Source organism: Oreochromis niloticus, linkage group LG15 (genome assembly GCF_001858045.2).
Source record: "Oreochromis niloticus isolate F11D_XX linkage group LG15, O_niloticus_UMD_NMBU, whole genome shotgun sequence".
Taxonomy (NCBI): Eukaryota; Metazoa; Chordata; class Actinopteri; order Cichliformes; family Cichlidae; genus Oreochromis; species Oreochromis niloticus.
The window spans coordinates 524,803-548,858 of record NC_031980.2 but is presented as its reverse complement, the minus strand read 5'-3'; the positions used below and the strand labels follow the sequence as shown (position 1 = coordinate 548,858).

General features: G+C 44.4%; 2 protein-coding genes across 4 annotated transcripts; one reads left to right on the top strand and one right to left on the bottom strand.

The window, feature by feature from the left end:
* Positions 1-1,709: 1,709 nt before the first annotated feature.
* mcm3 (minichromosome maintenance complex component 3) lies at positions 1,710-8,433 on the bottom strand. The gene is made up of 17 exons (XM_003440712.5): positions 8,200-8,433; positions 7,844-7,956; positions 6,705-6,913; positions 6,471-6,601; positions 6,143-6,381; positions 5,948-6,056; positions 5,706-5,859; positions 4,830-4,961; positions 4,314-4,522; positions 4,050-4,224; positions 3,843-3,969; positions 3,610-3,760; positions 3,202-3,342; positions 3,014-3,117; positions 2,847-2,920; positions 2,350-2,443; positions 1,710-2,252 (listed from the first exon to the last, which is right to left on the bottom strand). Exons 1-17 carry the CDS (start codon positions 8,272-8,274, stop codon positions 2,054-2,056), a joined length of 2,436 nt encoding a protein of 811 aa, XP_003440760.1. The 5' UTR covers positions 8,275-8,433; the 3' UTR covers positions 1,710-2,053.
* A 2,641-nt stretch (positions 8,434-11,074) lies between these two features.
* On the top strand, positions 11,075-18,947 carry paqr8 (progestin and adipoQ receptor family member VIII). Of its 3 annotated transcripts, none has more exons than XM_025898985.1 (3): positions 11,075-11,544; positions 11,701-11,914; positions 12,407-13,660. In XM_025898985.1, exon 3 carries the CDS (start codon positions 12,439-12,441, stop codon positions 13,501-13,503), a length of 1,065 nt encoding a protein of 354 aa, XP_025754770.1. In that variant the 5' UTR covers positions 11,075-11,544; positions 11,701-11,914; positions 12,407-12,438; the 3' UTR covers positions 13,504-13,660. The 3 variants fall into 3 exon arrangements, 2 of the variants coding, with proteins under 2 accessions (XP_025754770.1, XP_019209072.1); XR_001223955.3 differs by lacking the exons at positions 11,701-11,914; positions 12,407-13,660 and adding exons at positions 16,670-16,803; positions 18,602-18,947 and having other exon boundaries at positions 11,095-11,544; XM_019353527.2 differs by lacking the exon at positions 11,701-11,914 and having other exon boundaries at positions 11,077-11,544.
* The last annotated feature ends 5,109 nt before the right edge of the window (positions 18,948-24,056 follow it).

Here is a 24,056-nt window from a genome sequence, read left to right as displayed (position 1 = left end):
CAGTGTTAACTCCATCCAGCCTCATTTTTATGCAGTAAGCATACACTCAACATAAAAGACCCGATTCAAGTCTCAGTGAATTTAGGATGAACAGATTATTTCTGGTCTTTTTGTATTGTTATGTTCTTTGAACAAGCATCACTTCCTTACTCAGACAAAGCGGCCAAATGTATTTCTCAGTTATGGCGGGTTATATAAAAGTCAAACAGTATAATTATTCCCAAGTTCAAGATTATTTATTGATACAGCTTCTTTCACAAGGATGGCTCTGAAAGCTACGTACAAAAAAAGTGAGTTAAAGGGAATTACAGAACAGCGCTGAGCCGCTGATGTCGGTGATGGACTCGTGCAATGGAAACTGAAAACACGTCAATGAGGTCAACTAATGAATCCCACGCTTTTTATGTGAAATGAGGCGCTGGGTTTACCATAACCACAAACGTGGTACACGTAAAGTTTATATATAAATGATTTGATATCAGATTTATAAGAATGACACCGCAAAGTCATTTACAGTACTGTAAAAAAAAAAGTCTTCAGTCTGCCCTAATGTATTTATATTTTTGATTTCTGAAGGTCTTTCAAAGAACTATTTTATCATTGGCGGATTTTTATGTTTAATCCAGTCCTTGTAGAAATGAACAGTATCCTGAAGTCACGTCCTTCACAAACAGGAGAAACACCCAGCAAAACATCTGAGAGAGAAATGCTGTCAGTGGGACGGAGGCTCACACGAAGCTGAGCTTCACCAATTTACACAAAAACTGGGCGACAGGTCGTACGGAGGGATGATCCAAAGCGCGATGTACGAGGAGGTGAGGACCGAGGTAAAACAGCGAGCGTCTGCAGCCGTGTGTAAAACACGGTAGAGGCTCGGTCATGGATCGGGGTCGTGCAGACAACATCCCAAACACGACATTTCACACAGGAGTTCAGTGCTGAACAAGAAATGTACTCATACAAAATGCTGCACACATTTCCTTTTCCTCACAAAGTACAAAGAAAAGAAACATTAACACCATATTTGTGTTAATAAAAATCTCTCTCTGCTTTTATCTTTGGGGTTTTTGCAAACAGCAACCAAATCTCCTGTTTGCAGTCTGTGGTCTGCACACCAAACAAACATGTTCCAATTAGCTTTACAGTTTCATTTCACCCGTACTTTTATTTTCTGTGTAGACGAGGACACCAGGACAAACCCGGTACCATTTGTTACAATCTAAGGCTGCAGCTACGAGGAACGACGGCGACACAGGAGCCTGACGCGTAACGGTATGAATCAGGCGTAGGCGTTCAGACCTCAAGGCCCTGCGTCCTGGATGGTGGCAGAGGCAACGCTGTTGCTGAGGCGGGTCGACTCTTATCTTCAGCACGATCACAGCCGCAGTTCAGTTTATTCTCCGAGCAGTGATTGTGAGGCGTTGCCACATCTGACCTTTGGTAAACCTGAGAAACTAACATGAGCACATAACCAGAATGAAAAAGTGAGAAGGGTGAGGTTGAACGCCGATTTCCTAAACAGTTCTGAGGTCTGTGACGACCGTGGGAGGTGCCACCCACACACACTGAGGTGTGGATTGATCGGGGATTTTAAAATGCTTCTTGTAAACACTTGTGTACCTGCAGGAGAGATTACCAGCACCAGACATGCAGCCCCTTCCCCCACATGTATTCACAGGTGCTGCACTTTCAGTGTTAAATCAACAGCCTTTTTCCTTTTTTCACACCAAGAATGACATTTTATTATTTTTTTATATTTCACAACAACACATGTCAACTATATACAAGTCCAGAAGAGACAAACGTCGGTAAAAACAGAGCGTCGGGAGCAGTGACGATGCTTGAAATCAAAGACGCTCTAAGGCAACGTTTCCACCACTGAACTGAAACAAGTGCATGAAGTAATAAGACTTGATCTTCATCCCAGTTTGCAGACCTGAGCTGCTGAAACCAAACAAACACGATAAGACGACAGATGACGTGTCCGATGAACGACGGGGGGGCGTGCTATGATCCACGGCTTCTTGAAAGTCCAAGTAATTTTATTTCTGTCTCAAATGAGGAAGATGATGTCATCAGCCACCATGACTTGGTTGTCATCCTGCATGCGAGCCAAAGCGGCACGCACCTCGGCCTCTGCAAACGTATTCTGACGCTCCTTGTTGATGTCGTCCATCAGCGCGCTCATCTTCACCGACTGAGCGTGAGCAGACTGGAACACGGCGAACAGCGACGACTTGAACTCCTTCAGCCTGGGGTAGAAAAGACAAGAAAGAAGCCATGACATTTCAAAATAAAAACCCACACACACACACACACACACACACACACACACGCGCACACACGCACCTCTCTGCAGACAGCTCAGCATCTTCAGCCTGCAGCGAGGCATCCATGGGCTCGTCCTCTCTCGGCTTGGCTGGTTTCGGGGTGCCAGCCTGAACTGAAGAACAAATCCCAAAGTGAGAACTGGGATGTAGAAACTAACATGAAGCCTGCTTAAACCAGAACATGAAACATGCAGAACTAAAGACTTTTTCCCTACAGCAATGCAAATTCATAATGATATTGTTTTATTACACGGCAGCGATACTAACTTTGCCTTTTTAAAAATATTATTTAAATATAAATGAGACAAATTAGCAATTTTATAAGAGTCAAATAAAAAAAAAAAAAAAAAGCACATTAAACCTGTTTTTTTTATTTTAGTGCAGTAAATAGGAATATACTAGTGCTGATAGTAATGTTGGTATCACATGCCAACTTTATTATGGATGATGTGAAAGGTCATTTCAGACCAAAGAGGCGACAGACTACGCTGTGGCGTGATAACAGATGATGCTCACTCTCAGGGACTTCCTGGTCTTCACTGAAGTCATACGGGCTGTAGGGCTCACTGCCCTGAGAGCCACGTCGCCCCCTGCAGGACACAAAGCATCAGTGCTGAAGCAGAGGCACCATTTTAAAAAAAATGCTGTTTATCACATGGGGGGCTGGGTTTATGAGTCACTACCTCTTCCTCACAGCTCGCTGTGAACGCTGTGTGGGCATCTCCTCCTCCTCCTCTGAATCAGAGTCGCGCTCCTGTCGTGAACGTTTCTTCTCCTTCTCCAAAACCTGTAGAGAGAAAAAAAAAGATTGATAAATTTGAACGGTAGAGGTCCTCGACCTCTCAGCGCAGAACGCAGAAACAACACCGACCTTTTTAAAGTAGGCAAACTGGACGAGCTCCACTGCGACCTCCGAGTCCTGCAGCTCCACAGCTTTGCTCATGCGGGCCTTGGCGTGTGCCGTGGACAGACGGATCAGAGTCTCTAGAGTCCGAGCCGTCACCGGAGAGGTCTGCAGAGAGGAATGAGGATTAGCACCCGGGTCCTGACACATCAGGGCACATCTGCATCTCAGTGGGTTTAACCAGAACACAAACAGCAGCCATTAAAGCAACCGGGAACAATTTAAGATGTGCAAACAATCTGCATAAACAAGAAAGGCCTCCACTTTTTCAAACCTCAGGGCTCCCATAAACATTTCAGTCTGGAAACAATCGGGTTTTACTACTACGTCTTATACCCGGTTATGTACACATAAGATTTGTCGGCTCGCGCTCACCCTGGCCAGATCGGCCCCCAGCTGTTCCTGACTCCTCAGCCTCGAGTACTCCTCTGCGATGTGATTGGCCGCCTCCTCTGTGAGCACAGGAGTCACAGCCTTGGCGATGTGGATGTACTTCCTCATGAACTCCTTACTCACAATTTTATCCCTGAAACAAAACAAACGTTTCTATTCTGTTGCAGTGGCATGTTATTAACACAGGAGTCAAAGGCACGTTTTTGCTCTCAGACCTCTTCCTCTTGCTTCCGTGCAGCAGGTTGTTGTGCTTCTCATAGATCTGCAGCTCCTCGTGCTCCTCGACTGCAGCATCTGGATCTTCTGTCGCCAGGACGTCTACGGTCCCGCCCAAAGCCATGGCTGAAACACACAACATGTTTGTTGTTTTAATAATCGGACAAAAACGGTCTCATCTCGCGGTCCTAGTACGAATGAAGTACCGGCTCCTTCCTGTTCGCGGGGGTCACGGTAGCGGTGCATCCTGAGCACGTGGTCCGAGATCTCACGATCCTGCTCAGGGTCCATCTGATCCAGCATGATGAAGAGGAGGTCAAAACGCGACAGCAGCGAATCCTGGAGGCCGATGTTCTCCATGGGGGTTTTATACTGATCGTACTGCAAAAAAGGGAAGAGCAGAGTTTTCGTTAAAGGTCTTGTCCAAAATTAACTAGCAGGCAGAGACAGATGTGGGTGTGGTCACGCACTCGGCCGTAGACGGGGTTGGCAGCAGCCAGTACAGAGCAGCGGGCATTGAGACGGGCGTGGATACCGGCCTTGGCGATTGTTACACGGCCCTGCTCCATCACCTCGTGGATGGCTGTGCGGTCCATGTCGGACATCTTGTCGAACTCGTCGATGCACACCACGCCGCGGTCCGCCAGCACCATGGCCCCAGCCTCTAGACGCCGCTCGCCTGGCGGAGGACAAATGTTGGTATTGAGCAGGGAGAAATGCACTTACAGCAGGTGTTTCCACGTGTTTAACACGTTAGCTCATGTTAGCTCATGCTAACAGGGACAAACAGTGTAGCTAACAGCACATTGCTCATGTGCCACATCCATCGTCACTACAACAGGCAACACAAAGCAAAGATGTAAAACATTTTCTGACTACAGTAAGACCTGACATGGTGGAGGCTCGCTGTAATGTAGCTGTGCTGGCTGCACTTACAGAGGTCCTTTACTTGTTTAGGTCAAACAAGATTGGGGGACATTAGTTACCCGTCTCCTGATCCGTGGTGACGGCAGCGGTCAGACCCACACCAGATGAACCGCGTCCAGTCGTAGGTATAGCTCGGGGTGCTGTGTGGAGAACGTAACGCAGGAGCTGGGATTTGGCCACCGATGGGTCACCTGGGAAACACCAACACACCATTACCCCCACCCCAATCAGAACTGAACTACCATCATGTCCACGTGTGAGTCCTTGAGTTTGTCTTTGTCTCTTCAGTCAGCACAGTCGTACAGGTAGCCATTCCCTGTGGTGTACCACAAGGAACAAGTCTAGGTCCCTTTTCACTGGTGTCTCTCACAGATACTGATTTATGGCACAAACACATTTTATTGTTCAGTTCTACCAACTGCATTGGTCAGGTTTCCCTCTGCCTTTTGTCCATGAATGTAAAGCTTGTAGCCAGAAATTTAGAACAATTTGAGTCACCATAAAAATTTGAAGAGAGTCCTGAATTAAACCAACGCTCTCACACTTCCACACTTGAGTGCTACAACTCCAACAGCTACTTCAGAGTGTAGCTTCTTGCAGGGTTTACCATTGCCCCAATCCAATGTGGGTTTTTTCCTCTTCCCACTGCTTTTTAAAGTACATCTGGCTTTGGCCAGAAAGCTCCAGCCAGTGTGCAGCTGTGGTTCCTAAACATGGGGCCCTTCTCCCTGTTCCAAAGGGAGAAATTAAATGTAGAGTCGAGCTTGCTTGTGCCTCAGGACTCGCCTTTGGCCTTTGGCCTGAGGAGATAAGACTTTCCTTTGCCGTTTCATTCATTTGAACTCTACTTGTATCGGCCACATTGGCCGTTGTGTTTTGAACAAACTGGTTTCATAGGTGCCGTATAAATAAGAGCTAGGACGATGTCCTCATACCGATGAGCAGGATGTTGATGTCTCCTCTGATTCGCGAGCCGTTCTCGAGGACCTTCTCCACGCCTCCCAGCAGCATGCAGAGGATGGCCTTCTTGATGTACTCGTGGCCGTGGATACTGGGAGCCAAGGAACGTGCGAGCTGATCGAAGACATCCTACAAAGGACGAAGATTTAAAGGGTTTGGTTTCACATTTAGTTAGGATGACTCCTCCACGTGTGAGAAGGCAGCCAAGATGACTCACTTTGGAACGAGTCCGACTGAAGTTCCTGATTTTGGCCACGTCGTCAGCAGTGAAGCACGGAGACACCTCCTTGCTCATTTGTTTGATGTGGCAGGCGATCATGATGGTCCTTTGATGAAAGGAGAAGGGACGGGTTAGAAGACAAATGGTAGGCAAGTGAGGTAAACCCATTAAGCCCAAGTTATTCCAGCTGACCTGAACGTGCCAGAGGTGAATCCTCCCTTCTTGCCAGGCAGACAGCGGTACGTCCCAACCACCTGCACCCGGTCTCCTGGTTTGACTGCATCCACCAGGTCGTTGTCCAAAATGATGTCCACAGAGCGCGGAAGCTGGCCAGCGGGAGCTTTCTCAGGCATCTCCTGCACTGTGATGGTTTGGTGGTCCTTGTAGATGGACAGCCCAAACTCTGTCTCCAGAGGATTGTTCTCTTCGTCCTATGTCAAGTCAAACAGGAAACAAGATAAATACATAAGTATAAAGACAGCGGTCACCCCCAAGTCTACAGAGAATGAGGCACATTTACCTTGGTGGGGTAAATGGCACTGGAGGGGAAGGCATCCAGGGAGGTCAGGTCCGTGTACTTCCTCTCCATCGTCTTCTTAGTGGCTGGACAGTAGTGAACGCTGCGCACTACTTTGGGACGGACGAGGGAACCTACAGGGACGAAGCAAACAGGAGGCATTAACATTTCACATACTTTCATACAGACTTTGTAAAACTTAAAGATTACACGAATAAATAAAGCCAATAAACTCACACTTTGTAATGATGCCCTCCACACAAACCATGCTGCCCAGCAGTCGGGAGGTGAGCGTTCGAGGAGAGACATGCTTAGATCCAAAGCTCCCCTCCAGGCCGATGAAGAACTCCTCGTACTGCTTGGCGTAGGTGCCGTCAACAGAGGCCACCAGGTCCTTCAGGGCCCGCTGGAAGGCCAGCAGCTCTTCAAATGCATTGTTCATCAGTCTGCAAAGACAAACCATGGATTTTATTATCAAGGCTTTCAGCGTGTTTTCAAGGGCTATGACATCCTGTACTCACTAAAACCGAACCCCCCCCCCTTTTTTCTTTTTTTTTTTTTTTATTTACTCAGTATGGAAACAGGAATCAAGCTCAAAGGTTTGACAACAGGAAGAAGAATGTGTATGAATCAAGTCTGGTTTTGGACATAAAGTAAAGCTGCGTTAAACCTGTATTCTTTCTGCTGGCCAGTAGGGGGCAGTGATCCTTCAGGTCTCAGAAAAAAAGTCTTAGTATTGAACTGTATGGCAAACAGCACTTTGGCTTCAGTATACACTTCCCTGCTGCTTGTTTCAAGTTATACTGAGCACAAAATCATGATCATTTTGTAAATCATGGTCCCATTCAAAGCCCGAATTAACCTGGATGTGTTTAAGAGGTCACCAGTCTGAGCATCCCTCAGTTTTTCCAGCCAGATTCAGCCTTTGCTCCTTATAACAAGTTTCAAAAAAGGTAAGTGAAGCTCAAAGGCTCAGTCTGAGCCCAGCTGATGGCTACAGCCATCTTTAAATACAGTCTGTGGATATACTATTTTGAAACCTGTTGAGTTTCTAAGTAAGCCTCAGCACGAAGAGAAAAACTCAGCATGTTTTTCCATCTAAATATTCATTTTTTTAAAAACAGTAAAGATTAATGGAACCATTCAACATAACATAATCACAATGTTGTAGGGAGGCCAACTGCCATCAACTATGACGTCATTTTGGACATTTCAAACCTTTTCGTGGTAATAACTCAGTAACACTGCTCTCTGTATCGGACCAGTACCCGTTTGTGTATCTCAAGCAATAAGCCAAGCATTGGGGGGTGAAGCAGTCCTGCGTGTGGGGCCCAGCACAACTTCGTGTGCGCCATCAGCCAGTTTTCCTGTCTTACTTTGCAGCTCGGGCCTCGTTGCGTCTCCTCAGGTCGTTGATGTTGACGATGAGCCGAGCCTTATTCTCGCTGATCATGTCCCGGACTTTGCTCTGATAGATGCCCTGGTCTTGCTGCAGGTATGCACAGAAGAAACGGGCACACGTTTGATGACGTCGCTTACCGACTAAAATTACGAGTATGACTGAAAAACATCAACTTTGAAAACAGACTTTTTATACCTAATATCTGCAATCTGACAGCAGCATTTTTTTTTCTGTACTATACCAAATTACAGCTCTTTTGTTGTGACCGCATGTTTTGTCATCTCAGCTCCAGACAAAGACTTTAGGCGAATTTAATAAAAACAGACTTACGTCGTCGTCCAGAAAGTCCAGGTAGTCCCTCTGAGCCTCCCTCATCTCCCGGTCATCTGCCACGTCGGTTGCCATTATGCGCGCTTCGTTATTGTTACTGAAAAGTCGGTAAAATGCCGCACAGCCTTCCGCTCCGACTGCTCCGCTTCAGTCAAGCCGCACAACTGAAGGGTTTTCGCGCCACTACGTACCAGCCGCGAGCTCAGCGTGACACTCGATTGGTCAATTCGGCACGCACCGCTTTACATAGTCGGCGGGTAAACGTACAACTGTCCAATACGGGCCTCGTGTTACCACGTGACTCCGTCCCCCCTGAAAAACTCCCGCGAAAACCCATCAGGAAGGGGCTGGCTGCTAAAAATGAACAAAAGGGATTTTTCATGATTGCCCAGCAGATGGCGACATAAACACATGCCTACATTTTTTTAGTGGGACATTTATTTGAAGCTTTAAAAAATAAAGCAGTTGGTGTCAAATATATAAACATAGCAAGACTTTTAATAAGAAGAAAGACAAATGGAGCATGCATGTGTTCTTTCAAATTAAAGTTACATTTCACTCTTCCACTGATAAACATTAAGCATTCTTTCAGACAATCTGCATTTAATTAAAAGTTTTCATATAAAATAGGACCGAAAATGAACAATAATAACTTGCATACATACTGTGATTTTCAGTATTTTATTTTTTTATTTTTATGTGGACATCTCCTGTGCTTTGACCAAACATTATAGACTTCAAGGAACTTGATGGTTTTCATGATCTGGAGTTTACATTTTGGAAAAATTCATTAGCTCCAATAAATTTATTGAAGAAAAACATCAGCTCAGTTTGAGGAGGTCATACGGGACCTTTTCTCAGATTTGACTGATTCTGTGTGTAATGACTCTACGCTATAGTCCTCAAACATAAAATATAAAGACTGTCACGGACAAGAGTCTATTTGGATTCCACTTCCATTCACAGTGTAACTAATCGTTTTCCCCACTGTAAGTGGAAAAACATGTCATGTCCCCCTCACTGTGGAAGGTTAATGTCTTTACCAGTTGTTTTGCCTGCTAGTTTTTACAAATACCTTCTAATCTGCACTGCTTTGCATTTCAGGCATGAATAACATGTTTTATCTATCATCACAGACTGTTTTATGTCTTTCATCAGCATCAATATCCATCTAAAGCCTTTAAATTTCATTTCACCTGCTATATTTGGTCCACTATGCAATCAGGAATATCTCATCAGCATTATAATCAGAATAATTACTTTTTTCTTTTTTTAATCCGAATGCCCATTACTGGCATCATGCACTGACTAATAGGTTCCCAAAAGATTATCCTAAATTTGGATCATGCTATTGTAATTATTCTCCTGTGATCATCATTTCCTCACCAAAATCATTCACTGTTTCTTAAGGGTGAAATTTTGCAGGAATCATTTTAGTGCTTTTGCTTAATATGTTGTCAAATTACCAAAGTGTGGTCAGAAACCAAAAACATGTTTGTGGGGCACGAGGATGACACAACGAATTCTGAGCATCTCGCACGTCATTTCTGCAGAATTCTTCATCTTTTTCATTTAATATTATCCCTCCAGTGTAAACGTGGGCGTGATTCCCTGTTCTGTCCTATTTTTTGATTGCTTGGTTTTCAGTGAGTTTATAATTCCATCTCACATCGGGCTGTTTTGTGTCTTTTGTCTGGGGAAGTTACCAAATGTTGACGTGTCACTTGTCTCAGGAGGGCTTCTGCTCATGTTCAAACTTTCTGCACACTGAAAATACACCACACGCTTCTGTGTTTGGGGACGAGTTTAGGAATCATGCACGTCTCATCTGTTTTGTAAAGGCTGAACACAACATTAGCTTAGGAGAAGTTAGCAATAACACTGAAATACTTCATTTCCACGGATGCTGTTTTTGCCCGGTCTCTTTCTTGCTGTTGAATGACCTCTGACCTAAATTGAGGTGAGTCAGGCCTGCAGCTCTTTAGATATTTTTTTTGGTTCTTTTGTGACCTCCTGGATGAGTCGTTGATGCTCTTGGAGCAACTTTGGTAGGCTGGTTCACCACTGTTTATAGTTTTCTCCAGTTAGATTTAGCCTTAGAAAATACTTTTTAACCTTTGCGTGTTAATGACTTTCTTTAGGTGATGGCTTGACGTGGGGCGATTACTGTTTCATATAGGGCAGGTTTGGATAGCATTTTGTTTTTCCTTAATAAATGAAATTATCATTTATAAACTGCATTCTGTTTTTGGCCATCTATGTTAGTTTGATGATCTCAAACATGTGACAAAAATGCAAACACGAAGAAATCAGGAATGGAGCAAATACTTTTTCACAGCACTGACTGTAATCCCTGGAACTTCACACCTGTGCTCCGAGGCACAGGTGTGGAAAATGTTGCTATAACCGACTCAGCATGATCACATGTAGGACAAAGAGTTAATGTGAGTGCAACTCCCTCACCAAGTAAATACAATAATATATGTATAAGTGGTCTTATGGTCTTGTTACACTCACTGGTTAGAGTTTGGGTGTGAGGGATAAACCATCATAGACATTACAAAGGTGGGAAACATGGCACTTAAATAAATCTAAATAGAAATCTCATATGTCCTGATGGATGAATCAGAACAAATGAAATAATAAGGTCAACTAATAACAGCAAATGAGACCTGATTTTGGTTAAATATGTTGGCCACATATAGTGGGACATGTGATCACCTCAGGTTACCAGGATACTGTCACATTCTCATTACCTCTGAGTGCACACCAAAGGGAAACCGTCTTAGTGCAGTGTGCAGTGCAGAACAGTAGATGGAGACACATACGTGCATGTATACGTTAACTTTGACCTCTATCGTGTCACCATTACAAGGCTTTGGCCACGATGTGCCTTCAGTCGCTTAAACAGTTGTTATCAACTTAATAATAATTAATGATTACAAACAAAAACAATCCAGATAAAAAATAATAACAACAAGCTACGCACGTGTTTTAATAAGTGTGCCGATAAACTGGTCTTCTAATGAGAAGGTGAATGCAAACACTGCGGACACACTGAGCTCCGGAGAGTAACAGTCACAGCCCTCAAAGCGTTGGTGACTGCATTTGAGGGCGTTTCTGGTCACTTTGACCCCGCCCACCCCTCCATTTCTCCGGCCTCTCAGGTTAGTAGTTTGAAGCCTTTTCCCTCCGCCCTGCAGTGTTGGAAACATCTTGTTAAACCAGCATGTGGTAGTTCCCCACCTGTGTTTGTATGAGAAGAAGCGCTGCTGCACACCTTTTATTCCACCTTCTTGCAGTGACGCGTGAGTCCAGACGGGCAACGGGTGTCCTGTGGTGCAGGTATGTTTCTTTTTTCTGTCGTCATATAAATATATGTATGATGGAAGAAACGCGGTCTATTTTTTCTGTGTGGCTCATGGAGCTTCTCCGTTTTAATGTTGAAATAAAAGACGGGAAACCAACGTGTTACCCCTCTTTTTTTAATGCGTAAAAAAGCGCACGTGCGGCCGGGGTTACCTTGGACAAACTTGAATGGGCTCCTAACATAAAGCGGCTCAGGTCAAAAGGCCCTTCGGAAGCTCTAAATGGGTGCCGGTGTTCATGGTCAAGGGGAAAAGAGGAAGATTTTAGCTGTTATGTCACCAGCAGAGAGGGGCGCACCCTTTTAGGAGGAGATCCTGCTCCCATCCAGAATGCAGCTTCACCACAGGTGGGTGATGGTTACAGGTTTGACTGCATAGCTGCTTTTCCGGTGCACATGACACAAAAAGAGAAGAATGTCTGGCTTACATAATTAAAGGTCTCCTGTTGGCTGTTTTTCTTTTGGCGACTGAAAGCTCTTAATTGGAATGTCACAGGAGTCCAAGCCTGGACCAACAGTGGAAACACTGTGGACTGCAGCGGCTTGGTTTCAGGGTTTTCCAGCCCAGTCTCTGTTGGCATGTTTTTGGCTGGTTTTGTGAGATTTTTGATCCCCTCAACACAAAAATGTCCCCGTCGTGGGATCAATAAAGTCTTATCTTATATTTTGTTTTGTATCTTAGATTTATCCCCACCCTCCTGCCACTGATCCACAGCGCAGATTCGTGCATCTAAAAATTCAGAATGTGACATCAAAGCACACCGCGTGCTCCTGTGAGGTGTAATTTAACGTGTCGAGTCCTCTGCTTTAAGGCCTGCATTAATCTAATCTCTCCCACAGGGTGCTCTGTCCTCTGGTTCTTCATCGTCAAGATGTCGACTGAGGTTTTGCAGCGGCTCAGCACCATAACACTGAGCACCAAGCACCTGCGTCGTCTCCCTCACCTCTCAGACTTCCTCCCTTTCTCTTTACCATCACCCAGCCCCACCGTCACTGCCTCCCACGTACCCAGCCTGTTCCGGGAACCCTACATCCTGTCAGGATACCGTCCTGTCCAGCAAGACTGGCGCTGCTATCTTCTCAGCCTCTTCCAGAAACATAATGAGTCCCTGAACGTGTGGACCCACTTGCTGGCCGGTCCTGTCCTGCTGCTCCGCTGGTGGGCCAATGTAGACACCCTGGGGTACACCTTGGATACGGCCTCGCTACCTCTGCTCCTGTTCTTGGTGTCATCTCTCACATATCTGTACCTCAGTGTGGCGGCTCATCTCCTGCAATCTCACTCTGAACGCGCACACTACTTCTTCTTCTTCTTGGACTACGTGGGTGTGGCCGTGTATCAGTACGGGTGTTCGCTCGGCCACTATTTCTACGCGTCTGAGCCAGCGTGGCGAGAACGCGTCGGGGTGATGTTTCTGCCTGGCGCCGCCTTCTTTGGGTGGCTCTCCTGCACCGGTTGCTGTTATGCCAAGTTTAGGTACAGGCGGCCATATCCGCCTCAGCGTAAAGTCTGCCAGCTGATCCCCACCGGCTTAGCGTACGTGCTGGATATCAGCCCCATAGCCCACCGCCTGCTCACTGTCTCCTGGTCACAGGAGCCCTCGCTGCCCTTCCACGCTCTCCAGATCGCCTGCTTCCTCTTGTCTGCAGTCTTCTTCTCTTGCCCCATCCCGGAGCGCTTCTTTCCAGGCCACTGTGACTTTGCAGGCCAGGGTCACCAAATCTTCCACATGCTTCTGTCCCTGTGCACCTTGTCCCAGCTGGAGGCTTTGTTCCAGGACTACGCCCAGCGGAGGGATACAGTGGTGGAGTTATTTGGGGAGTGGCAGTTGTGGTGGGCGTGCGTATCCTTCCCCGTCCTGTTAGTGTGCTGCATCCTGACGGCGCTGATCGCAGTGAAGCACATGAGCAAGGCACTGCAGAGTAAAGACGAGTGAGAGCGCAACAAAGAAAAATCAAAGAGCAAATCATCATAATTTTAATATTAAAACCAAGTCATGTGTTTAAAAATCCATATATTTACTTTTGTCTATAAAAATAAAAAAATGTATCTTATCACTGAAATACTTGAACAATAAAATACTCTCAAACTTCTTCCGGTCTGGTATATCTGAAGGTTTAACTGCTGATTCATGAAAGAAATAGTTGCCATAATTTGCTAACTACAGCTGAGTAAAGTTTTCCACAGTGAGTCACCCTCCCATGATACTGATCACAGAGGCTCAGAGTAATCCAGTAGCACGATAACCTAAAATAGTCTCTGGATGCTGTTGGAAACGTATCGAGAACAACAAACATTTATACTGTAGATCACGTCCAGAGAAGATCAACTCGATGCGCTTTTGTCCTCGTCTGAAATTCACGTGAGAGACCAGAAACATGATAAACTTTGGAGGTTGTGTGGAACGGGCTGTGAGTGACGTGTGTTTATAGGCACTATAATGGAAGGTAAACACTATATCTTGTCGACCCTGTTCGTTCCCATTGAGGAAACCAGGTTATTGTATCTGAGGTTTCGGCCATTCTTTGTTCCGCTAGGCCGACTGTATGTCGAGCACTTTAAGGCTGCGGCCACACCTTTTGTATCTATTATGTGAAGAAAGTTTCCCCCTGTGAGAGTTTACGAGACGGCCCAGAATGGGAGCCAGAGTCAGGCTCCTTTTAAAGGAATAGTTCAACATTTTGTGAGGCTCTTCTACTCCAGTTTAATTAGAAAATTCATGCCGCCCTCATTACTGTCAGCTTATCTCAAAGAGGAGGGAGGGAGTCGATTTGACTTTGTCCAAAGGTAACAAAGGTCAGCTATCAGGTTGAATGAGTCACCACTTTATATGTGGTTGTTTGACTTCTTAGAAAAGGATCGTGTGAATGAAAAGTTGCGGTTTTAAACAGGGTTATGTGCTGGACCCTGGCTGGTACGGTGGTTTCCTCTAGTTGGGTTACTTTTAAGGTTGAAAGTCTATGTTTAGCAGCAGTGAACAATATTTGATTCCTTACCTGTATTCATTTGATTGTGAGTGCACTGGCTGTCTAGCATGTAGACTTGTCTGTGATAGGTTAGCTGATTGATCTCTGTCCCAAAGCAGATCCATAAAGACTCGGTGCTGATTTCTCCTTTGGATGGGTCTTTATGTCTTTTCACGTTTCCTGTGCACAGCAAACATGCTCCACATGACAAACATCACACTGCATCCTTTAAAAGTGCTACTGGGCAGATTTTGTAGCTCTTGGGCACAATTGGACCTTTTTCCCAAACGATTCTGAACTTGTTCGATCTTTCTGCTGGAAGTCTCAGGAAAGCAATTAAGTATACGTCATTTGAAATACATAACCCAAATATGTGTCCCAGCAGCCTGTTAATGAGCTCTGTATGCAGAAATTCAATAATAATGAGTAATCTTCTACACCTATTATTTCTTCAAATGGAAGCAAAGAGGAGTTATTTGTTTGCTGCATTCGTGGCTATGGTCCAAATACCTGAAGTGCTGTGGAAGAGTGGCTCTTGATTTCCCTTTGTGTTGCTGAGCATATCTCATGTGAATATCAGTAAAAGGAAAATAGCTGAGAGGTGCAGACTGCCTGTTGAGCGGGGCTCCGGGAGGCCATCGTGACAGGATGGGGCTGTTAAACAGGTAATGGGTGTGGGCGCATTGCTTGGTGTTCGTGTCATTCCTCACAAAGACATGCGAGTCGGGGTGGTGAGGCGAGGACGTGTGGGTGTTGTGCATGTGCGGGGGAACATCACTGCAATTCTCTGAATACTTGTTTATGTCAAACTTTCATAAAGGTGGCATATCCTGTGTGTGTGTGTGTGTGTGTGTGTGTGTGTGTTTCAAAATGAAACATATTTAGTGCCCAACCATTCAGCTGGCCCTGATAACTGCTCCAGCAGTCACTCTTCTGTATGATCCCTTAGTTTCATGACTAAGTCTTGACCCTATTCAAATTAATCTTTCTAATTCCACGAGCACAGCTGAGACTGCCGCCCACATAAGCACAATAATCCCTTCAGTCTGCATCCAGGTCCAAACAGTGCTCTGCATTAGAACAAAGATCCTTTTTTTATCTAATACACCCTTGTGGGAATAATTTCATTTGCCAGGGCCAATCAGCTGCCGGCACAGTGAGAAACATGGAGAAACTATCATGTGTGTCTTTTTGTGGCTGTTTACAGTATATCCTCTGAAACCCCAGAGTCGACAGGATTATATAAAAAGTCTGATCACACACATCATCGCATCACTGCTAACGTCTTTGCTGAAAATCTCATATAGGAAATATGCTGCTTATCTGCTGTATCTACTCTACAGTTGCTCTGCAAGCCACTTTGCAACCCCCTCACCCAAACCACCACCACCTCCTCATGCCTTGACCCCGTCATGATGGTTCTGTGCTGGCATCTTTCCACATATGCACATCCCCAGAAAAGAGCCATGTTACCGACATATAAAAATACAGCACATATGAAGAACACGTTTCTTGTGCCTGCGGTGGTCCTGAGTTAAAAAACACAAAACACTGTATTGCCATAGCTTGAAGATGACTGTATAGTTAAAGTGCGTAAAGATTAGAGGTTGAAGCAGCTGCTGGCCTGTGACCACCTGCTGTGTTTTCTAGGAAACAGCTGCTTTTGTTTATTATCGTTTGTACACTACAGCTTCCTGTTGGATTCATCTATTTTCTCTTTTAAATAAGTCAGACAGGAGTTTTCCGATAAAATGCGCATTCCAGCTTTTCTGGAATCCGTAGGCATGACAGACGCAAATGTTATTCAGAGACAATGAACGAGACAATAGGTTGTTTATGGGCTTGTACGAGCACCTCCTTCATAACAGACTGGATAACTGGTCCCTCCCTAACTTGTTTGAATGCTTTGAGCCACATAAAGCAGAGGCAGTTGAATGACTGCGAGCAGCTGGTGACAGTACAGAGCCAAGCAGCACAACAACGTAAGCTGTGAGCCCTTGATTTTAGTTTTATTTTGCCTTACAGGGTATAGTTATGGTTCTTTCACAGGAGTTTCACATAGCTGCGATCCACTGTGTGCACATGAACTTTACTTCACAGCTCCTTTAATGTTGTTGTGTTTTTATTTCTTTATAGGACACTTCAAGAATGGCTCCGGTTGGGATGGTCGGTGCACTGGGTTGGTTTTCTCCAGAGGTGGGCGTCATCTCCCTTGTTGCCTTCCTCGTCCTCAGCATCACTCTTGTGGCTCTTTGCGCCAAGTGTAACAGGTGAGCAATGTGTGCCGATGAAATGGGATATCCATTTGGATGCTTTTGTCTCTTTTCCTGTTGTTTACCTGGTTAAACGGCTTGAAATATGCTGGGAATTAAAGGAGCCAGGAGCAGTGTCTGGGGACCTGACCAACACGGTCTGGTTTTAGTTGGCTCTCAGTTCATTTGTCTGTAGACTTTGCTCACCATTCATCACTCTCCCAAAGCTTGTCAGACCCGATAGCTGGTTTCTGATGAAGGGTGTTGCCCGTTGAAAGAGGAAGACAGAAATCACTCTGTGGTCTGGCAGCTGCACCAAATGGGCTGGGCTCATAAAGCTTCACTACCCTAATGACCTCGATGAGGTGTGTGTGTGTGCAGGCCTGGTGAGAGTTTTACACACATTAGTGTGTGCATGTGCTTAAACGCCCATCATTGTGGTTTACATGCCAAACATACCGGTGAAAGTGACGAACTGCAGGGCGAAACAACACTCGTATCACCTGCTTTTTCATTTAGTGGAGTTGGACATGAACAGGAGCATCAGGATGAGTGGTTGTTTATATAAAGCATGGCAACAATATGGCGCCAGTATAATTTATTGTTTATTGACTGAGTTGTGTACATATGGTCTCACATCCTCACAGGACTGATACATGTGGAAATTTTAGAACGATAAATGATCAGATCAGTGCATGATCTTAGACAAGCTGCTTTTTAGAAACCCATCGAGGCACATCAGGAGAAAATCTCAACTCCTCGAGTCCAGTCAGATGTCTTTGCGAGTTCAGTCCCAAAACTCGAGACAGGACGAGCTGAATCCAGACTCCAGTTTTACCAAAGTACATTAAAGTTTTCACAAATTTATACCAGCAAGTCCAAATCTGGCCTCAAGTCTTACATTTCCATAGACTGTATATAAAAGATGGGACATCTGCACTGTTATGGATTTTTGCCATCGCTTTCTTTGAAACTGGACATGACGAGAAAAGTCTGGATCTGGATCTGCTAACAGCTTTTCACTGACACATTGTTAGCCACTGGTATAGTTTTTCATGGTTTTTGTCTTTTCTGACTCTAAAACTGATCATAATTTATAAAATGAACTACTTGTGAACTTCTCTTCAACCTCAAGAGGTTAAGCGCCATTGTTCTGTAGACAGAGTAGTCGCCACCTGCTGGCTACTAGGAAGAATGCGAGTGTAAGCAAACTATGAAAGACAATTTTTCTCAAAGCAATCTGAAACCAGTCCGAGTGATTTTGGAGTTTTTCCAGAGAAGCTAAATTTCCAATTAATTTTATTCTTATCAAAGTTTCTCATGAGTTTGGCCCGAATCAAGCAGCTAAATGAGGAATGTATCCTCTCCTCAGCTGAACTTAGCTTTAGCTCTCGTGGTCCAGGCAGCCCTCTTTCAAAAATGTCTGCTTCTGCTTTTTCCTTAAAACTCTAACCGAGCTTTGAGGCAGCGGCCGTTGTGAAAATGCACTATAGGAATAAGACTGAAGTGAATGAACCCTAAATCAGATTTGGGGCTAGGCTGTGAGAGCGAGCACACAGCTGTGAACAATGGGACTGGTAAATCTATGCACTTATAAGTCGTGGTCGAGATGTTTAATAAAAAGGTAGGAGAGCCACAGAGAGAAAAAAACGATGACACATGGACAGAGTTTTCAGCCATAAAACAAAATGGCACACTGGCATGTAAATAGGACTCTGCTCCTTTGTTTGCTCTCTGTGTGGATAAGGAGCAAATCTACAGTAGCATGCCATCATACGGCTTAATGACCTCCACTTTACCTTCTTGTCGTTTGCAGGAGCAGCAGCAACGCCTATGACGTGAGCGGAGCAGCGGTATGAACTGGCTCTTTGTTTTCTCTCTCTCCCATCAGTAGAAACCAACTTCAGTATCTAACTGCAGCACGCAGTACCTGCTGCAGTTCATTAGTTTCCAATTATGAGCCATAACTGGCTAATTATCAAGAATCAAAAGGAAGGCAGAGACAGTGATACTGGCCTCATTAGAGCCAGGCTGTGTGGGACAGATGCAAATAATCGATTATGTGACAGAAATCATTTTTGTTTTTATCTGAAATTTCTACAACAAGACTTTTACTGCATATGTGGAGCGCTGAAATAAAGATACAAGACAAAAACAAACTCGTACCAAAATCCAGAATATGAATGATTACTTTCAACTGTAACATTTGCTCTTCTGTTTATTGCATTTGCAGGATGTTACTTAAATGATTAAATGCAAATGTTGATGTTCATTCAAATATAAAAACTTCAAGGACTCCACGCGGCGTTCTCTAGTTTTTACTGAGAAATTCAAGACAAAAACGTGACAACTGGCAGAGACAAACGCAGGGAACAAAACAACAACCAAAAAAAGGAGAAAGACTTATTTTAGTTCAGATGAAAGGGAAACAGACGTGCACTGCCTCCATTAAAAAAGTGAAACAGCTCTTTAAAGTGACGCAGGGAAGCGCTGACCTTTTGTTTTCAATATCACAGCGCTGTCTCCGAGGATTAAGACTGACCGCTGTTGTGCATTGTCAGGAAGAGATTAAGATTATTAAGGCTTTTCACATGTTCGTGAGAGTTACCTGCAAAACCCTGATTGGATTAAGATGTTTCCAAAAACAATCTCAGTATGCTGCAGTGAGCTTAGACAAACACATTAAACCGTGGATATGGGCTGATGTGTTGGAGGGCCGGCTGTCAGCAGAAGTGCAGAGGCAATGAGACACAAAAGGGCAAAATAACCAAATTAGCACTTCATTTTAAACCACCCAAATTTGCCATGAAAGGTCAAGCAACCGTAATACCACCACGACCACTGATTCGCTGTGACAGCCACAGACGTCTGCGAGGGGAAAACTGTTTTGTTGCTACGCTGTGGCCAGTAATCTTTGTGAGTGTCGACGGTGAATTCCAAAATCTTGCAAACCTCCTGATAAGCTGCTCATCAGCTCAGCAGAGAATATGAATATCTCTGTATGCTGCAAGGAAACTGAATTTTATAATATTCGACTTATAAAACCATTCTGAAACAATTAGAAAGACTATTCACAAGCAAGTTCACCCCAACATCAGACTGTGCACTGCTCAGAGAAACATCTCAGACTCTGCAGGTTTCCATCAGCACGTTCATGACTGAATAAGAAGGGTTTGTTAGGGCAGCACTGCTCAAGTTTGCAAATTTACATCAACAAAAACAACACGACTGAAACAGTGTGGGACTAACATGGAGCCATAACGCACAGGAAGAGATTCAGACACCTCATACCACCTGCCAGAGGTGGAGGGCTGATGATTCGGGCGTATCCACATGACCTGGCCGAGTCAATCACGAGCTCCTCTTAGACCAAAGTCTTCTAGGGACGAGTGTGAGGCCGTCCATCCACCAGCTGGACTCGGTTTCTCTCACACGCTCCTTCTGTCTGGACTTTGGTTTTGTTTTGTTAAATAAATAAAGACGGGGTGTTGTTCGTTTCACGTTGTTTCAATCATTTGGGAACCCGGTAAGGACCACGCGATTTTTCTTACGTGTTTTTATGGCGCAAGATAAAACGTTAAAAATTTCCAGAGTGCAAAAATGCCAGCTCACTTCCTGGTTCCAGGACTCATTCCTACATCACTCTATTATGTCCTTGTTGTCCTAACTCTTTGGTCCTGCTCCATCACAGTATGTTGATGGAAGAGGAGGAGGAGGAGGAGGAGGAGGAGGATCCAATGGAACGACTGCCACACAGTCGGGAAATGCGTCCGGTGAGTTCACCACAGATTAAGACATTTCAGTTGCATGTAAATGAACATTTGCACTTACATTTTCTTATCTGATTTTTCCCAGACCTAGTTTCTTCAGGCGGTTCGACATGGAGACACCACAAAAACATGCCTCCACACACACTCTCAACACAGAGGCCTAAAGCAGGAACAAGTTAAACAACCAGTTATACTCCTGAACACTAACCACACAACACACCCCAGAAAACAGAAGCTCCCAAATTCTGAGCCAAGAATCCGGAAGAGGGACAAATCATCCACAACATCCCACTGCAAAGAAACCCCAGTTTTCCACACTTGATCATATCCCAAATGCACAGATGGACAGAAAAAGGAGAGGAAGGGTAGGAGGGAAAGTTGGCTCTGTCCTCTGCCAGCTCGAGCTACCATCCATACCTCGTCTTTAACAAATCAGACCTTCACTTATTTGGATGCTGTTTAATTTCCTGAAGTCTTCATTATGTAACAGGAAGCTTTTGTACACGTCTGGATTCTGTAAGCTGAACTTTCCTGTCTTTGCCTTTAGTACATCCACTCATCACATAGAAAATATAAGCAGTTATCTGAACTGATTTACTGTGAGAGTGTGAAAATCATAAAATCTTGAAGCTGAGATATTAAAGGAGTCCGTCACAGGCGCATCTATCAAGTCTTTGAGCTTATTTCACTCTGACTGGTGCTCACTGGTGTTAATTTCATTAGTTGTCATGTTTGTTTAGCTTCAGAGTAAGCTGGGAAATTACACCTGCAGTGTGTTAACTACACTCAGAACAGGGAAACGACCAAATCATGTAATTGTTATGAAGCTCTTTTCTGATTGGTTTAAATAAGTGCCACCTTTAGTTTCTTTATTACAGATTATATCTACTTTATTAGTTTTAAAAATGTGCTTTCTCATTAAGAATACACTAAGATGATTGAAATCATGTCTCCACAGATTCTCATGCTAAGGCTAAAGACTCACCAAGCCTTAAAACAAGCCCGCTAGAGCTAATAACAGATTATATTACGTTTACTTCATCTCAGGGTTCAGGGTGCTTTGCCTTATTTCTGGGCCTGGTCTTGTCGTCAACAGTGGGATGAGAATGACGTTACAGCACCGAGCCGTTCTCTTTGGGCCACTTCACACTGTAGCTACACAGCTCGGCCTGTCTGTGGTTCAAGCTCTGCTGCTGCTGGGTATTTTTGGCTTTTAGCTAGCTAGCTATCTGGTGAGTATGTAAAAATATTTGAGTGCAGTGTCAAATGACTCTAAGGCCAAACCAGCCAAGTTTGTGTTTGAATATCAGCATAAGCAGGTTCGTTTGGGGCCGTGTACATCTTTGAGTCAGACATGGCTGATTAAGCTCAAATTAGTGTTAGGAATATGAAGGGAGACGTGAAAAATGTTCTCTGCCTCTTTGAAAGCTTTATTATAGAGCGGGGCTAACCATTTCCTCTCACTTCCTTTTGCTAAGCTAACCAGCTGCTATCGGTAGCTTCACATTTGACAAAAAAGGTCTGACACTGATATTCTTCTTTGAATCTGTGCTAATGTTGTTGCTAGCTATTTTCAAATGAGTGCTGAAGAGTTTAGGGTGGACGTCACAAATGAAAGTGACTTTTATTTCTCTATGCAGATGTTGACACGTTGTGATAAGAAGGACTTTTCTCACCTCGTGTTTCTGTTTTCATTTATACTTTTGTATCTCTGCTCCTCTCTGCTTAGCCGATGACTCGTAGCATTACCAGCTCTGTGAACAAAGCGGGTGATATGATTGGAGTGGAGTCTGTATTTGCAGACAATTTAATGTGAACCAAAGGTCACAACATCTCAAAGCAGGGTGGAGTTATCATTCTTGTAATGCCTGCTGTCACACCATCCTTTACCATGTAAATCCACTCAAGTGTTCAAATGACACACACCCTAATGAGGCAGCACCGGCATCACTGATAACGCTTATCTTGGCACTGTACATTAAAGATGTGGAAAACTGTTTTGTCCGATCATTATTACAAACAACATGCTCTTAATCGTCTGCTCGGGGTTTGAAAATGTAAGTTATACATGCTGAGATGTTTGTGTTTTAGCAACTGGTGTGAAGTGGGGAGGGCTCACCAGGAGACACTGCTATCAAATACTTCCACCAGGGGCGGGCAACTCCAGGCCTCGAGGGACGGTGTCCTGCAGGTTTTAGATCTCACCCTGCATCAACACACCTGAATCAAATGATTAGTTCAGTCCTCTGGCAACAAAAGGTCAGGCATTGATCCACACGAGGAGGAACCCAGGACCCACTGTGGAGCATAAGGTCCAGTACTGGGTCGGAAGATTGACCAGAAACATGCACAGTAGCCCACTGGAGGTCAGAGTTCTGGCAGAGCTCCCCCTGTTCTTTGCACAAAGGAGTAGTTACTGATCATGTTCCTGGGTTGATGCTTTTCTACAGCTGTGACCAGCTCCACTCATGTAATGGCCCATCTATTGATATCTTGTCCACGCTCTTGCTGTGAGACACGGCAAACCTTCCAATGGCATGTATGGCTGTGCCATCCTGGCACATTGCTGCTAGTCTTTTCCTGTAACTCTCGCTCTCTTTGCTCACATGGGTCCATGGAGCAGGCACAGGTCGGTCTGTGGCTTCTTTGTGCAGCAGGATGCATTTTTAAAACATTCCACGTGACAGGCCAGGCCACCAGTGCAATCCTCAGCACATAATTTACCGATCAGAAGATTTAAAATACAATCATTTACAAAATATTAGCAATCTGTCAAGTCCGTTTTATTCATATAGCACATTCAAAAGAGATCAAGTGTTGGCCAAAGTGCTGAACAGGGATAATATAATCCAATACAAAAGAATTGAAACAGATAAGATAAAAAAACATTGTAAGACATCCATATATATATATATATGTATGTATATATGACTCTCATATACACTTGTTAGAAATATATATGTACATGCACATATGCACAAGAACATAAAATATGTGTATATGTATACACATGCATACATCATCCAATGAGATAAAAGACCAGAATCACTAAAACTGAATAAAAGTGGTGTCAGAGAGGTAGGTAGGAGAGAAAAATGTGGGACTTCAAATTTGATTTGAAGATTTCCAAAGAGGAAGAGGATTTTATAAAAGAGGGAAAACTGTTCCCGAGTCTCGGAGCAGCGATGGAGAAAGCCCCGTCACCACTGGATTTTAATCTGACAGCCAAAAAAGAGAAGATGGCAGGTATGATAAACATTACAGGATCAGAGTCTTGGCATTTTCATCTGCTAGCATGGCAGAAGTAGGCTTCATTGTCTGCTACCATTGCGTTAAATAGAGGATGTCTCATTTTGGGATGACCTGATATTTCAACCAGTTTGCAGACTCTGCTACCACCTACTGACTCCTACATTTTCTCCCTGACTACAACCCTTAGATTGTCTATTGCACAGCAGCACAGTGTTAAAATCCTGCTGCTCTAATTGTTCACTCAGTAGG

Bases quoted from the DNA above. Each gene is read 5' to 3' on its own strand.
- mcm3 (XM_003440712.5), bottom strand. From the start codon at position 8,274: ATGGCAACCGACGTGGCAGATGACCGGGAGATGAGGGAGGCTCAGAGG. The intron at 7,957-8,199 runs GTAAGTCTGTTT...GCATACCTGCAG, and splicing joins TGGACTTTCTGGACGACGAC to CAAGACCAGGGCATCTATCA. The intron at 2,444-2,846 runs GTGAGCATCATC...TTTGTTCTTCAG, and splicing joins AGACCAGGAAGTCCCTGAGA to TTCAGGCTGGCACCCCGAAA.
- paqr8 (XM_025898985.1), top strand. From the start codon at position 12,439: ATGTCGACTGAGGTTTTGCAGCGGCTCAGCACCATAACACTGAGCACC.